Source organism: Amphiura filiformis, chromosome 18 (assembly GCF_039555335.1).
Source record: "Amphiura filiformis chromosome 18, Afil_fr2py, whole genome shotgun sequence".
NCBI lineage: Eukaryota > Metazoa > Echinodermata > Ophiuroidea > Amphilepidida > Amphiuridae > Amphiura > Amphiura filiformis.
In genome coordinates, this window is record NC_092645.1 from 2,656,578 (window position 1) to 2,672,514 (window position 15,937).

The window sequence follows — 15,937 nt, forward strand, 5'->3', positions numbered from 1 at the left end:
CAAAAATCATATTGACTAGTGATGTGGTCGACATGCCTTATGTCGACATAATGTCGACGTCGGCACGTATGCCGACATCAAAAAATCATGTCGACAAAAAAATTTTTATTTTTTTTTTTAGTTTTCAAAAAATGTTTTTGGCCAGAAAAGCAAGTTATAGGCCCAAACTGACTTGTTATTCAAGGTTGGAAAAGAGAAATACTTTTTTTTTTTTTTTTTTTAGAATTTTTTTTATGTCGACACACTGTCGACGCCGGTATACTGATTATATCGACATGTCGACAATAAAAAACGGTGCCGACCACATCACTAATATTGACATAGCATATGAACATGTATCTTTAAAAATAATTTCAGCATGAATTGTCCATTTTGATATCTGTATAACACACAAGCTTTTGTATGTTGGATTTATTTCTTCTTTCAGCTCTATTTTGATGCACTTTAAGGAAGACAGTTGCATTATGGGGTTAAAGGTTAATTTCTTACCTCTAAGTTAAACATGTTGAGTAGTGTAAGTGTATTGTCACAGAGGACCAGGATACGCGTCAATGCCGAGGCAGCTGCAAGCTGCTGTACAGGTTTTTTCTGTCAAATAAACAAAAGAAAACAGATTTCTAAAGGTTATTTTTGTCAGAATGACAATAAATGTGGGTTCTCCTCAATACAGAGTACTTTTACAATAGAAAAAATATGGCATTTGGAGAACACAAAATTGGAAAGACCTACATATTAATAAAACCCATTTTGTCAGTCATGAATACTACATTGATCACGAGTACAGCCAGGGTGTAATTAACTGTTAGCCATGAAAATTTTGGATCCAATATCATGCGTCATGGACATATACGCAATTTGATTCAAAGTATACTGATTTCAGCAGATCCTTACACAACTCCGATATTTTTATCTTCATAAAGTTGATACCAGTACATAAAAAACTAATTATGACAAACCACTACCAGTCAGCATACAGTCACAGACCCAGAAAGACTATGGTACGAGGTATTTTAAATGTTAAAACTATTTTCATAGACCTATAATTCATTTTAAATGATGTGAATAGAGGCAATAAATTTTTCTTTCCATATTATACAATTTATCTCATTACGGTATCTCAAGACATTGAAAACAAGCTGCTGATTTTTCCACCTGTCTACTTTTGACATTGCATGTTCAGGTGGGGCCTGGTGCAAGTCTCTGGCTAACACCTTGAGTATGTAGCTACGGGTACCTACCAATGCCAGATGTTTTTGAGACTGTTTCTCACTGGTGTATATAATCTTTCCATTGGGCTGTGTTTCTTCTTGCAGAAGATAATGATACACAAAACTGTAGAGAAAAAACATTCAGCCATGTTTATTTTTAAGGAGGTATTTGTATAATTTTCTGGAAATTAGGGAATGATCTTAGCATACATGTTTTAAACAGATTAATGAGTAGGACAAAGTACACTGATCAATGCCTTTTAATTGTTAATCGATGGTATGGTTTTCCTGCAATATTTGGGCTTAAATGATTGGACAGATACCTTTCCTGACAGTTATTATTTCAACATTTTGAGTAAAGAATAACAAAATTAAATTTGTACCAGTTATGGATTAATTCTTGTTGGTACCCAGTGATTGAAAAATGAAAATTTCCCTGGAAGATGATCAAAATTTTCCTTCAAAAGACCAAATTTCCTCCAAATTCCTATGTATTTCTTTGTTTTAGGACGCCAATTTCCTCCACACTTCCAAATTTCCCGGGAAGGAGCTTCCCACTTTCCACATTTTTTCCAGGCCTGTTGGTACCATAGTTTGAACTAGATACATACATACCAGTCACTAGTGCCAATGTATAAGTTTTTGCCACAGCATTCAATACATTCGATCTGAAAAAACAAATAGCAATTCGATATGTCTGATGTGCTCTAATGTCCCACAATAAATACTGTCCAAACGTTCATACCCCTTCTCTTAAGGGCTGGGGTATGAGCGTTTGGACAGTATTATTTAGGACATCAGACATATCATCGAATATCATATCTAATCTGAAGAATGTCATTCTGATATCAAATAATTTTGATTTTTGAAATTCGCAATTTAATACAAATTTTATGACAAATTATAAAAATTTGATATTTTTCAAATTTTGATATATAACAGTCCTCGAAGTAAATTATATAAATCTAATGACATATTCTTAAAGTGTATGTAGCAGGGAGGAAAAGCCGACGGTCAATTGAAAATTTTGACCTTTCATATTGAAGATATGGATTTTTTCCCAAAAGACCTAATTTTTTTGGGTGTTTTGGGAAAAAAATCCATATCTTCAATACTGAAAAAGGTCAACATTTTCAATTGATCGTCGGCTTTTCATCCCACCTACATACACTAATAAGTATAAATCATCAGATTTATAAAGTTTACTTCAAGTACTGTTAAATATCAAAAATATCAATTTTTAATGATTTGCCATAAAATATGTATTAAATTGCGAATTTCAAAAAATCAAAATTATTTGGTATCAGAATGACATTCTTCGTATTCAGAATGCAATTCGATATGTCTGATGTGCTCTAATGTCCCACAATAAATACTGTCCAAACGTTCATACCCCTTCTCTTAAGGCAGCTTAAATTTATACTCAATCACTGAGCGATTGCGGTGCAGTTTTTGGAAAGAACTCAAATCTCAATCGAGAAAGGAAAATTAATCAGCAAAATATAGACCCAGTTGCTGTAAATGATTGGTTAAATAATGCATGCATGTGTCAAGTTATTATCATGATCAAAATATAGATTTCTTCTAACTTGCGAAATGACTTGCTAAAGCGATCATGGCGATGTCATTTTTGCCTGGTTACTGAAATTTGATCGGCTTGACTTGACACTCTCTACAATCATGCTCTAGGCTAGACATGTCCACATTGCTTATTATAGAGGGCGACATTCAATCCAAAAACTTGCGACCACAGTAGCTCACAGTCAATGGCTTTACTGTGTACTCCCCATAGGGAAATACAAAAATTCACTGTTCTTAATTTTAACCGGTAAATTATAAACGGCGGTTAATTAATCGGTTAATTAACGTTAATTAACATTAATTAACCGGTAAGATTGGTTAATTATGGTTGGAAAATATATAAATCCGAGCTTGGAATTCACTATGCCATCATACTGAAGCACAAGCATAACATGAGCAGATGAAGTGTTCTTGTCCACCTTTAGCTATAAAACATTCCATTTGAAAATCTGAAAATTAAAAAATTATTTTTATATAAACTTATGTCAATTCAACCTGTTTAAAAAAATTTACACTCATTGAGTTGACACAGATGCACAATGGCACTGTAAGTCTGTGACTCACATACATTTAAAAAAAACCCAATTCCACCGTTACACTTTATTTCTTTGTATGCTACTAGTACACACTCTAATGTTCAATATAATGAAGCAATTTTGTTTTGGCTTTCTTAGTTAATTAGCTACAGAAATTAGAAACAGCGTTACGGACGTTACGCGAAAGTGCCTGCTATTTTGACAGATGGTACATATCCTTAAATCTCCATTCAGTTCTGTGTTTTATTTTTTTCTGTTAACTATATTGAGCAAGCCCTGACTCCATTCTATGTAAACATGAAAAGCAAGTTTGAAATTAATACTCCTGTATCGTCCTACACTGTTAATTTAGTGTTACGGACGTTAAATTTTATCTCAAATGTAACGTCCGTAACGTTTTTCATAATGAAAAAAAACTGTCAAGGTGCTTCCTCAGATTTTTCTCTTTACAATCTTGAAGTAGGTCTGACATCAATCTATGGAGGCATCATTAGCAAATTTGAAATGAATGCTCCTCTTTTGAGCAATAATGTTCCAAAATTTTGTTACGGACGTTACAAAAGGCACTTTTGGCATGGAATTGGCCATTAACTTTTTATTTACTGATTGAAACAATCCTGGGTAAAAATGGTATAATCTTGGGCACTTGTACAATGGTGGTGTGGGGGGGGGCGTACTGCCTGGTTGATGATATGCAGTTAGGACGCTGGACAACCAATTCTTTAGAAATGCATAGTCGCGCTAAAAGTCGATCGATACATGTTAAAATCAGCACAATTCAGAGATACACCTTTTTGCTATGAAATTTATTTTCTCGGTCAAATATAAAGCAATATTTTTTTTTTTTCTTCAATAATGTCAGTTAAAGACATAGTGCTTGGATATACATTTTTTAAAAATCCTGGTGTTAAAATTCAAGCATCATATTTTGTCTTTTAGTGTGATATTTTGATTTTATAGGCCTTTAGTTCGCCTCACGAGCTTTTTACGGAATTCATTTTTAGCATCTCAAACTAATATAGTTTGCTAAAGAAAGATATTTCCCACCTCTGTAAAGCACATCGTGTGGGTCTATATATTACAGTTTTGTCAGAATTTCCGTTTTTATTTTACCCTTTTTCCCTTCATGCTCCGAAAATGTGAAACTCAGTAGGCCTACGGTACTTTATCTCGAGAGCAACCAGCAGAGATAATCGATATTTCAATTGTTGTCAACCAGATCCCTTTTCCATTGAAAACCAGGATTGCCTGACCAGCGATTTGGTAGCCCAAATCCCCAATTCTGGTAAATGAGGTGAATTTTGGAAATTTGCTCCCGTGATAGCCTGCAATTTCAATTTATAGGGGCTATGGATTCCATGATTATGAAAACCATTTTGTCTGTTTGATTGTTTGTTTATTTACCTAGGATGAGGAAAATCCACTGTCCAAACCTAGAAAAATTTGCGTGTTATTAGAGGGGATTTTAATTTTCTGTCCCTCCTATCTCCAGGTGAATTTTGAATTACCCCCCCATCGCTGGTTGGCATTTTCATTACACCCTTCAGACTTATGCTCGGGTTTGTGTAGGCCTATTTGTCATAATTTAGCGCTATAGGACCTACTTTCTAAATGTATAGCTATAGCCGTGCTATATAAATATTATAAGGTACCGGTATGTAATATTATGTAGGCCTATGGGGATGGGGTGGGTAGTCAACACATTTTAACCATGACTTACAATGCAAGGCTCATTGTTGCCATAAATGATTTTTCCTTTAGGTCATTATAATAGGTTGTTATAAACTTCCATGTTTAACCTTGTATTGTTTTGGCTGCTTCATTATGACTTTTGGTGGGTTTAAGCAATTTCAAACAAACACAAACAAAAGGCACTATACCCAGTCACCTTCATGACAATTGAAACACTAGGTAATTTCTTTGCTATATTGAAGTTCTGGCAACACTGTATCCAGGCCGGGCACCCAGAGATATCGATCTACAATGCTAGTATTAGCCTAAGATTTCACGCATGGATTTGACATTTTTTCAGCTGGTAGTCAAAAATTATTGAATCAAAACGGAAATTCTGACAAAACTATGATATATCGCTCACGGTGATGTGCGTTAGAAAGTTGGGGAAAATCCTTCTTTAGCGAACTATATTACTTTGAAAAGCTAAAAGGTTGATAAAAAAAAAAGGCTCATGGGCAGAGTTGAAGCCTATCAAAATCGAAAATCTTACACTAAATGACTGAATTTCACGACTAAGTTTAACACTAAGATTTGAAAAAAAATACAGTATCAAGCATTACAGTTTTTCCTGACATTTACTGAAAAAATGAAAATTATTGCTTTTCATTTGGACAAGAAAAAAAATTTTACACTGAAAAGGTGTAACTCAAAATTTTGTTCATTTGAATACCAAATTCGATCGTTTGTATTGCCTTATTAAATGACTGAGTGAGCCTTGCAGAACAATAACAATCGGTTGTCCAGCGTCCTAACTGTAGGCCTATGGGGATGTGCCGCGGTTTGGGGATACCATTTCAGCAATTTTGGTACCGGTACACATTTTGGGTCATCAATTTGTAAGCGCTCTTTAGCAATGTCATATTTCATTGAATATGACAAAACAGATGAAAATAGGAACTTTTTGCACAAAATTTTTCAAAGAAACTCCCTCCCAGATTTGTACATGTGCGCGCATAGACCAAGATATAGTCTGCATGGTCTATGATGTGCTGCATGACACTCTAGGACTAGGAGAACAAGAAGATATTTACTATTTTAATATTTCCAGTGAACATTGAAGTGATATTTAAATGTTAAAACTTAAAAAAGTGTCAGAAACTCAGAATAATTCAAAATTCATAATTAACCTATTTTACCACCACCGGTTAAATATGATGCGGTTAACCTCAATCTTACCGGTTAAAAGGGCATTTCATGATCCACAGCCTCATCCCCCACTTTTCTCAAAAAAGTTGAGATTTTTATATCACTGGAAACCTCTGGCTACATAATGTTTATGTACCGTATTCATTCCAATAAGCGCCCATGCCCCCAATAAGCGCCCACCCAGGTATTTTCAATTTGCTATTGGTATGGTACCATTAATATTGAAGTGACAGACGTCGATACATTGAAATAGCTGGAGGAATACAAGTCCTGTGTAAACTTGCAATACATTTTCTGCACAAGAAAAGCTACTAGATCGTCTCAGGACCTTTTTATAACCTACATCAATTTGTCTCTAATAAACGCCCCTTACGAGCAAATTAGGTAAACCAGGTAAAAATAAGCGCCCACGCAAAATGACTTTGTTAAGCGCCCTGGGCGCTTATTGGAAAGAATACGGTACAAAATATTTCATGCAGATTAATTCGTTTAGCAAAGATATCGTGAAATTTGAATTTCGTTCTGGTGCACCAGAACGAAATTACAACGTACCGTATTGTCTAGATGGAGCAGTGTAATACACATAATCATACAGAACTCGCAAGCGCAATATCGGAATCAACTGAAATTTTGGGAATATGCTTTTTTCGTGGATATGTATGGAAATTTGGACACCAGAAACTTGGAGACGTACGGTAGTAGTCTAAAAAGTGCTAGTACTATATCCTTGATACAGAAGTCAGCATGCAGTGAAAGTTAGATTTCATAAAATAAAATCGCCTTTGTGTAAAATGGATCATCATGGTAAAAAATGATGCATATGCTTTTTTTGTACAGTGTAAGGTATTGTCAATGATCATTGATGATGGCTGCAGAAAAGTGCTTTTTTTTTTAAACAGACATTTGCCCATAACTTCGCTAATTTTTGACCTACTACAGACATGGTTGACCCCTCATTTTTTAAGTTACTTAAATAATCACCTTTTTAAACAAAATAATTTCCATGTGAAATATCCTACTTGAAAATGTTGTGAACATGCCTAGGCTTTTGCATGTTTGCCATATCAGCGTCAGTGAGTGTTGGACAGTAGGCCTACTCAAATCCATGAATCAGATTCAGAACTGAGACAAGACTACTATACACGATATACACATAACTATAAATATATTATAATTTCCTGTCAAATAAGTCACACGTTCAGGTGCATGGGTGACAATCATTTATATTATGTAGACCTATGGGGATGGGGTGGGTACTCAACACATTTTAACCATGACTTACAATGCAAGGCTCATTGTTGCCATAAATGATTTTTCCTTTAGGTCATTATATTCAGGCCTCGAAATAAGCCAGAATTTCTGAGGGCCATTTGGGCCCTTGATCTTAAATGTTTGAGGGCCCTCACAAATTTGTGTGGGCCCAAATTTGGGCCATTGGTTTTAACCTATGAACCCCACAAAAAGTGAGCAAATTGTCACAAATTTTGCGGGCCATTTGGGCCCGCCGGATGGGTCTTTTGTGGGCCCTCACTGATTTTCGGGGGCCGAGGGCCCTTGGGCTCCCCTTATTTCGAGCCCTGATTATATTAAATAGGTTGTTATAAACTTCCATGTTTAACCTTGTATTGTTTTGGCTGCTTCATTATGACTTTCGGTGGGTTTAAGCAATTTCAAACAAACACAAACAAAAGGCACTATACCCAGTCACCTTCATGACAATTGAAACACTAGGTAATTTCTTTGCTATATTGAAGTTCTGGCAACACTGTATCCAGGCCGGGCACCCAGAGATATCGATCTACAATGCTAGTATTAGCCTAAGATTTCACGCGTGGATTTGACATTTTTTCAGCTGGTAGTCAAAAATTATAGAATCAAAACGGAAATTCTGACAAAACTATGATATCGCTCACGGTGATGTGCGTTAGAAAGTTGGGGAAAATCCTTCTTTAGCGAACTATATTACTTTGAAAAGCTAAAAGGTTGATCCAAAAAAATAAATAATCACCTTTTTAAACAAAATAATTTCCATGTGAAATATCCTACTTGAAAATTTTGTGAACATGCCTCTAATCATAAAATTTTGAACTTTAGAATATCTCCTTAAAAATGCAATTAAATGAGAGATGACAATTTTCTTTAAAAAATGATGGTTCAACTTCAACCATGTCTGCAGGTTAAATAATTACAAAGTTATGACCAAAAGTATGTCGCCTTTTTATTGCCAAAATGTGCATTGGCAATTGCAATTTTTTGGATCACAAAAAGTTTGTTGACCTCCTAATCATGGCTTGCCATATAGCATGATTCGACATATTCCCATTGAAACCTGTGCTAAATTTTAAACCATTTTAGCTAAAATCCGCTTTACTTTCATGATGTCCAGTTGCTTGTGTGTGGTTATTTGGGCATCTGTGAGTACACCATGATATAAGAGATTTTACAACATGGGATTTTTGAAGAATAAAATGAATGTTGAATTTTCCCCATACTTTTACACAGTAGAGTACACTGCCAAATTTTGCTCACATGGCATGCCATGATGATATATTTTAGTATGCTATAAAGGGCTCCCTCTATAATCAATGATGTGAACATATCTATCCTAGGCTAGACTTGCTTGCCAGTCCTATATACGCCGTACCTGGCTTGAGGACTGGCTTACGCCATTTTGGATGTCAATGGGAAATACACACTTAACGATTTGCGCCGGTTAGAAACTTGAAAAAAAATCTTTAAAATTTCATCAATGTATATAAAAGTGGTACCAACCGTATTGTGCTTGCTAATTTAAGACTCGGTTGAAACAAAATTAAGCCTTACTTAAGGATCGAAAGCATTTTAGTGTCCAAAAGGCAAAATTATCGTCAAAGTTCTGCGAAATCGGCACCCTTGCGAAGGGTTCAGAATTGAATCGAACGAAAATATCCGATCTTTGCGATCAAAAACACAAAATTACAACTTTAAACATACTATTGGCAAAAGACATTAAATTACCAAACAATACAGAATAGAAAATTTGACATCATTTTCTCAAAATATTGAAAAAATTTGCTCACTAGACATCGAAAAAGTACGCAATCCAATTCCCGTTCAAACGCGTCATGCGCGTGGGAAACTGAAAGTGCGATAATCGTGACTAGCCTAGGCCAGGGCTAGGCTTTTGCATGTTTGCCATATCAGCGTCAGTGAGTGTTGGACAGTACTCAAATCCATGAATCAGATTCAGAACTGAGACAAGACTACTATACACGATATACACAACTATAAATATATTATAATTTCCTGTCAAATAAGTCACACGTTCAGGTGCATGGGTGACAATCATTTGCAATGCGATCATGGTGATCATGTCATTTTTAGGAACAAAAATCTGATCTACCGGCTACCTACTGATGTTTTCGACCGTTCACCAAGCAGTTTCAGCCTTTCTATAGCTGGCACTAGCTCAAAAGCTCGAACACTCATCTTTTGATCAACGAAACTTGGAATAAATTACAAATAAAAGAAATTATTTGGCAGACGATAACACGAAACGGAACTCATCTGGATAGGCTGCAACCGTTATGTACAAGGCTAACATTACTATTTACTTGGCTTTTTACCGTGCTTATATCAGGGCGCATATGAACAAGTATGAATATTTAATATGATTACGTCATATTATTGCGCCTGTTTTCACACGTAGGCTATTCACCTGTCATCTTGTTCTCGGGGTCTAAAGATTTTTTTAAAGCAATAAATGTGTGATTTGCATAAAAAAGTTACTTTTCACTGATAGCTACTGATCGCATTGTCCCCTTTAAATTTCGAGCCAAACAAATGAGGTAAAACGAAGAAAATTGGTATTTCAAGTCCGGGGAAGTAGTATAAAGTTACTCAAAGTTTCACACACTTGGTTTTAAAGGGATCTGGAATGATCGTTTCGACAGTATTTTTGTGGGACTTGAGAGCACATCAGACATATCGAATTGCATTCTGAATCGGGTTCTGAATACGCCTATGAGAATGTCTTTCTGATATCAAATAATTTTCATTTTTTCAAATTCACGATATAATCATACAAATTTTATGAAAAATTATTAAAATTTGATATTTTTCACATTTTTGATATATAACAGTCCTCGAAGTAAATTTGATAAATCTAATGATATATTCTTAAAGTGTATGTAGCTGGGATGAAAAGCCTATGATCAATTGAAAATTTTGACCTTTTATATTGAAGATATGGATTTTCCCCCAAAAGACCTAGGCCTAATATTTTTTGGTGTTTGGGGAAAAAAATTCATATATATAGGCCTATCTTCAATACGAAAGGTCCAAATTTTCAATTGATCATCGGCTTCTCATCCCACCTACATACACTTTAAGTACCGGTACATATCATCAGATTTATAAAGTTTACTTCGAGTATTGTTAAATATCAAAAACATCAATTTTTAATCATTTTCCATAAAATGTGTATTACATTGCGAATTTCAAAAAAATCAAAATTATTTTGATATCAGAAGGACATTCTTCGTATTCAGAATGCAATTCGATATGTGTGATGTGCTCAGTATAATGTCCCACAATAAATACTGCTCAAACGCTCATACCCCATCTCTGAAAACTTCCTCGAAATCGCGATAAGTTTTGTAAACTTGCTTTAAAGTTTCTTAAAATCGCGTTAAGTTATTCAAAGTTTCACAAAATGCTTAATTTTTTATTCAAAATCGCTTAAAGTTGCTGAAAAGATGCTCAAAAGTTCTCAAAATTACTCAAAATTGCTTCACGCAAGCTGCGTAAAGTGGGCGCGGACATCATCCAAAATCTTCCAATGTAGCTCAATCAGGTCATGACACTTGCGCAGCTTTGGGGAACTTTATGTTGCAAAATTTCAGGTTTTTGGTGCATTTTGCCCGGGGGGTACTCAAGTTTGGTTTAATTTGGTAGGGACGTGCCGCTGAGATTTTGGAAGTAGACCCATAAATATACCAATTTTTCAAGAAATTTGGACCCATTGATATACCAAAAGTCAAAATTTTCGGCCGAATTTACCCAACATTGTCTTAGTTTTTACAAATTTTCCCTAAATTTTAGGGAAATTTTGGCTAGATTAAGGAAAAATTTGGCTTTTTTCCGAAAAAATTGAGAAAATTTTGAAAAAAGGACCCATTCATATACCAAAATAGGCTTTGAAAAAGGGGTCATTGATATACCAGAAGGCTGAAAATGCTACCCATGTGTGCGGCACGTCCCCGTACATATGGTCATTTGTTCTGAGTACCCCCCCCCCCCCGGGCATTTTGCCAAGTTTGGGTAACTTCCCTGCGACGTGTGACCTTTTAAGACAGATTATCACGGTATGCTAATTAGGGTCAGGGGTTGCTGCAGTTATAGAGTTAGGGTTTAGAGTTAGGTCTAGGGTTAGGCGGGCCTTCTCAGCAATCAGGTGTCCCTCGATCATTCGTTAACATATTAAAACCGGGATTCAAAGAGTGGAATGAGAATAGCTGAGAATTGACTTTGAGAACCACATAATCCATAAAAGTGAGCCACTACCGCGTAGAGTAACTAGGGATAAATTGGGACACAGGGTAATTTGCGAACAGGAAAATTTGCATATTTTTAGAGCGTTTTATTGTTTAAGACACCACATGAACATGATGATGTGTGCCAAAAATTGCTTACCCGCTTGCCAAAAAACTGCTTCCCTTCCCCCTTTTGGCTGGCCAAATTCTTGCCCCCCCGGATATCAAAAGGGCTCCAAAGGGCTATCAACTTTTATAATTCCATGCCCACGTATACGACTTTTTTTATATGAATTGTTGATACAAATAGAACAAAATGTGACTTTTTGAATTTCAAAATTCATTTCTGGTACAATAATATTGTAGTAGGCCCTACTAATTATAAATCAGCATTTATTAGGCGCATTATGAATCCCACCACACCGTGCAGTTACTGTCCGTTTTCCTATACACAATACACAGTGCTCTCACCATTGACGCGTGACCTCTAAAAATGATGTACGTTGGAAGAATGGGCACGTGCCTAGTTAACATCACTGTGTGAAAAATAACCAGCCAATATTTTAGCTATTCTCCAAACTTCTAGCAAATATATTTCTCTAACATGACCTAAAATTACAGCTAGGTTAGATGTTCAGAAATAGTCGCACTTTTGTAAAATATGAGTGAGGGCAAGGCATAGCTAGCCAACTCCCCGTGTTAATTGAATGGAGCTAGATTTGACCGAAAATATTGGTATCGGACCGCTCACTTCTGAAGGATGCCACAAAAAAACGGTACAAGCTACATCTTAACTATAAATAGGTTCTAGAAAATATAGTTTTGTAACATGTCCTAAATTTTTAGCTAATTTAGATGTTTGGAGAGGGTCGCACTTTTGTGTTTTAGGAAGGATATGTAAACGACAGATAACACCAAAAATATGAAGAAATTATTTCCAAACCGTGAGGGCAGAGTAATGGGAGAGAACATGGACCTTTTCGAGCTTCATTATTTCTGAATTGTATGTCCAAAGTATATAAAACTATACATTTTTGGAAAGGAAATGAGTCAAGGAATCCCATGGTGACGTCAGATTTATTCAAAAATCTCAAGTTTTTGAAAAAATCACAAAAGTTCACTTTTTTACCCCAATTTTTTTGTGACAACTTAGAACAAAATCCGTTCGGAGTAAAAAAAAATCAGTTAGCTTTTCATGAAGAAGAGACATGAACTTAGGGAAGGTTTTTTATTTTTTGAAATTCGTCTCTTTTTTCGAAATATTGAAAAAACATGTGAAAACAGCCATTTTGTGACTCTATTAAGCTAAAAATTGCACATAATGGTGTATATTTTTGTTTAAAACAAATATTTTGAAAAATGAAAAACCTTCCCTAGACTTTGATGTACTCTAAAGGATAGTGCAAAAAGTTTACCCTTTGCTTGCATATTTTTCGAGTTATCTTGTCACAAAAATCGCGCAATATTGTCAAAAGTGAACTCTGAGAAATCGACGTTTTAGTAAAAAAATGTCAAAATTATGCACAAAACGTCCTTAAATTTTAAAACGGTAAGACTTTAACGCTTGTAAAAGCTGTATCTGGTGCATGGTCTAAATATGCATCTTTTTGCACCAATGAATCTATAATCTCTGCTTTCAGTGCGCCAAAATTCAAAATAATTAAAAAATCTAAGTGGCATTTTGACTGCAAATTTTTGTTTTGTTTACACCACATTTTGCTGGCGTTAACAACATACCGAATGCGCCTTGACTGCGTTGGACATACGCGCAGAGCTGCGCCGCGTCACGCGACATGAATCGCGCGCGTAATCACAATATTTCGCATTCGCGCATTTCTGACTCAATATTTCCCGCCAACTTACTAAGCTGTCTTGAGCCATGTGACTTTTTAGAGTTCAAAGGAGTGAAATAAATCAAGCAAAAATACGAATAAATATTCGCAAGTTGTATTTTATCAGTTTCAAGTGAAAGAATACATCTTAGTGTTGATAAATATCAAAAAATCTCAAATTCGGTCGTGGACGAATGTGTCTTCCATTACTCTGGCCTTAAGTCAACAATCATTATGTTGCTCATTTTGAAGAATGCTGGTTAACAAAAAGCAGGTCTTTGTCTCATTTCGTAAACAAAGCTACACATACCATTGTTTCCTTTCGGCGTTTCCTTTTATAATCGGTTAACCAACTGAAGCTATAATACCAGCTTTATTGCGATGTCGCACATTGAAAACAGACACTTGTTGTGCACAACCAGAGAAGATCTGATTTATTCAGTTGAGCTGCTTCAATGAGTGTTATCTTGGTTTAATAGCTTTTAATGGGGTTTAAGTCCTGCAAAGGTCGAGATGAATTCTACTGTAGACATGACTGCATCATGCTCTTTTCAGCTCTTGATCAGGGCTCTTGATGCAATATTGGCGGCGCGGGATAAACATTATTGTCAAAGCCTAAGGTCCCATGTCACATGAACTTTCCCCGGCAAAGTCGACATAGCTGGAAGTTACAGTAAATTGCCAAAAACTATGCTAATATCGGCTGAAATCGCAAAAAACAAAATGGCGGTAATGAACAGAGATTCTGCAAAAAGAATGTGCGATTTATTACTATTTTAATATAACATACCGGTAGTGGTTTAGGGACGGCCGGCCGCGGCCCTGAAACTATCCGCCCACGGCGCTCACCCGGGGAGCTGAGAATTTGATGACGTTCCTCATGAATAATCATATGTATTCAACGTAAATTTGAGCCAGGAATACCAAAGTCATTATAATTACACACAAGGCAGACATTACTAGAGTTTCACAGTGCTGGGCGGTAATTTTAAAAAACGCCCTGCTGGGCAGCGGGAATAGAGGGCGGTATAATACTTGTTTGTCCCCTGCACTCCCAGGCCCATCATCAGACTCTAGTTTGTCCATTGAAATCGCAATGCTTCATATTGTTGTGTGTCTGGGTTTTATATCCACAGACAACGAGCTAAAAAAAAGTTTCTACAGTTTCAGTAGAAATCAAAAGTTTAAATCAAATTCGACAACGCACGTTCGACCCTGACTGGTTCGAGTCGAGTCTATGCGATACCATCATAATCAGAAACTGACCTGAGGACTAGGCCTAGGCCGGGCGGGGCACTCGTATGCCCTACCTGTAGGCATACCTACCGTAGTACGACAGGTCCGTAGGCCTATATATGCTTATGAACAAAATCCGCACCCACCACACAAAAATTGATAGGCCTAGGCCTACTTACCGTAAAATGGGGCCACTTTGGGCACTTTATAGAGTTTTTAAACCACTGCTTTCAAACAAAATCAATTATATTTCTAATTAACCCTTTTTATGACATTAATTGTTCCGTTCTAGGCCCTACACCTTGAAGTTGAAAAATATTTTTAAATAATTTTGTAAGGTGCCCTATAGGGTTAAAATAGCCTGACCAAAGCGCATAGGGGGCAACTTTGGTCAGAGTATTACATTCCATTTTTGAAAAAAAAAATCAAAAAAATTGATCTTCCCTGTATAGGCAAGTTCTTGTTTTTGTGATATTTGACCCCTTGCCAAATTAATCAAGCACACATCCTTGCTCACAAATATCGATTTTTATTTTGTCTGAAAAAATTTAAAAAAATGCTCAATTTTTTGGTCAAAGGAAATTGGACATGATCGACTATTATTTCTTCAAAATATATTTCTTAACAAATTGACTCTAAATATGACTGAAAACAATATTGCCGTACAAAAATATGACCATTTAAAAAAATATATTTGGCCGACCAAAGTTACCCCGCTGACCGAAATTACCCCATTTTACAGGACCAATTCTTACAAAGACCCCATTGCAACGAGTTTATAGGCCTATTCCCATTTTTCATAGGCTATCATGCGAAGAAATAAATAAAGACTAATTTTCACAAAGTACCCCATATCCAAATTTCGCGGACAGTGCGCCGAATTCGGCAAAAAACAACAACTTACCCCTTTTTCGCGACATTTGGTATACGGTACCGATGCATGCATGCCGTTACCACTGACTTTTGCGTTGAGGGGGCCGGGCACAACCAGACAAGGTCTAACTTTAGATCTGATCTAACTGTGGAGGTTTTTCTTTTCCTCCTTTATTCCCAACAAAGTCCCAAAATTTAAACTGTTCAATTTAAAGCTTATACATGTAATTGCCATTATCAGGATCTACAATAATATAGACTATAAGAGGTAAATAGGC

At 35.9% G+C, this 15,937-nt stretch overlaps 1 protein-coding gene across 1 annotated transcript in view; it reads right to left on the reverse strand.

Annotated features, from left to right (window-relative positions):
• Positions 1 to 9,780, reverse strand: part of LOC140139744 (transforming growth factor-beta receptor-associated protein 1-like) — a 68,553-nt gene extending 58,773 nt beyond the window's left edge. The window contains exons 1-4 of the mRNA XM_072161452.1: positions 9,599 to 9,780; positions 1,824 to 1,876; positions 1,239 to 1,332; positions 490 to 588 (exon numbers count right to left, since the gene is read on the reverse strand). Of these exons, the coding sequence (XP_072017553.1) occupies positions 490 to 588; positions 1,239 to 1,332; positions 1,824 to 1,876; positions 9,599 to 9,673 (321 nt within the window). The 5' untranslated portion in view covers positions 9,674 to 9,780. The remainder of the gene's footprint in view (positions 1 to 489; positions 589 to 1,238; positions 1,333 to 1,823; positions 1,877 to 9,598) is intronic.
• Between the last annotated feature and the right edge of the window lie 6,157 nt (positions 9,781 to 15,937).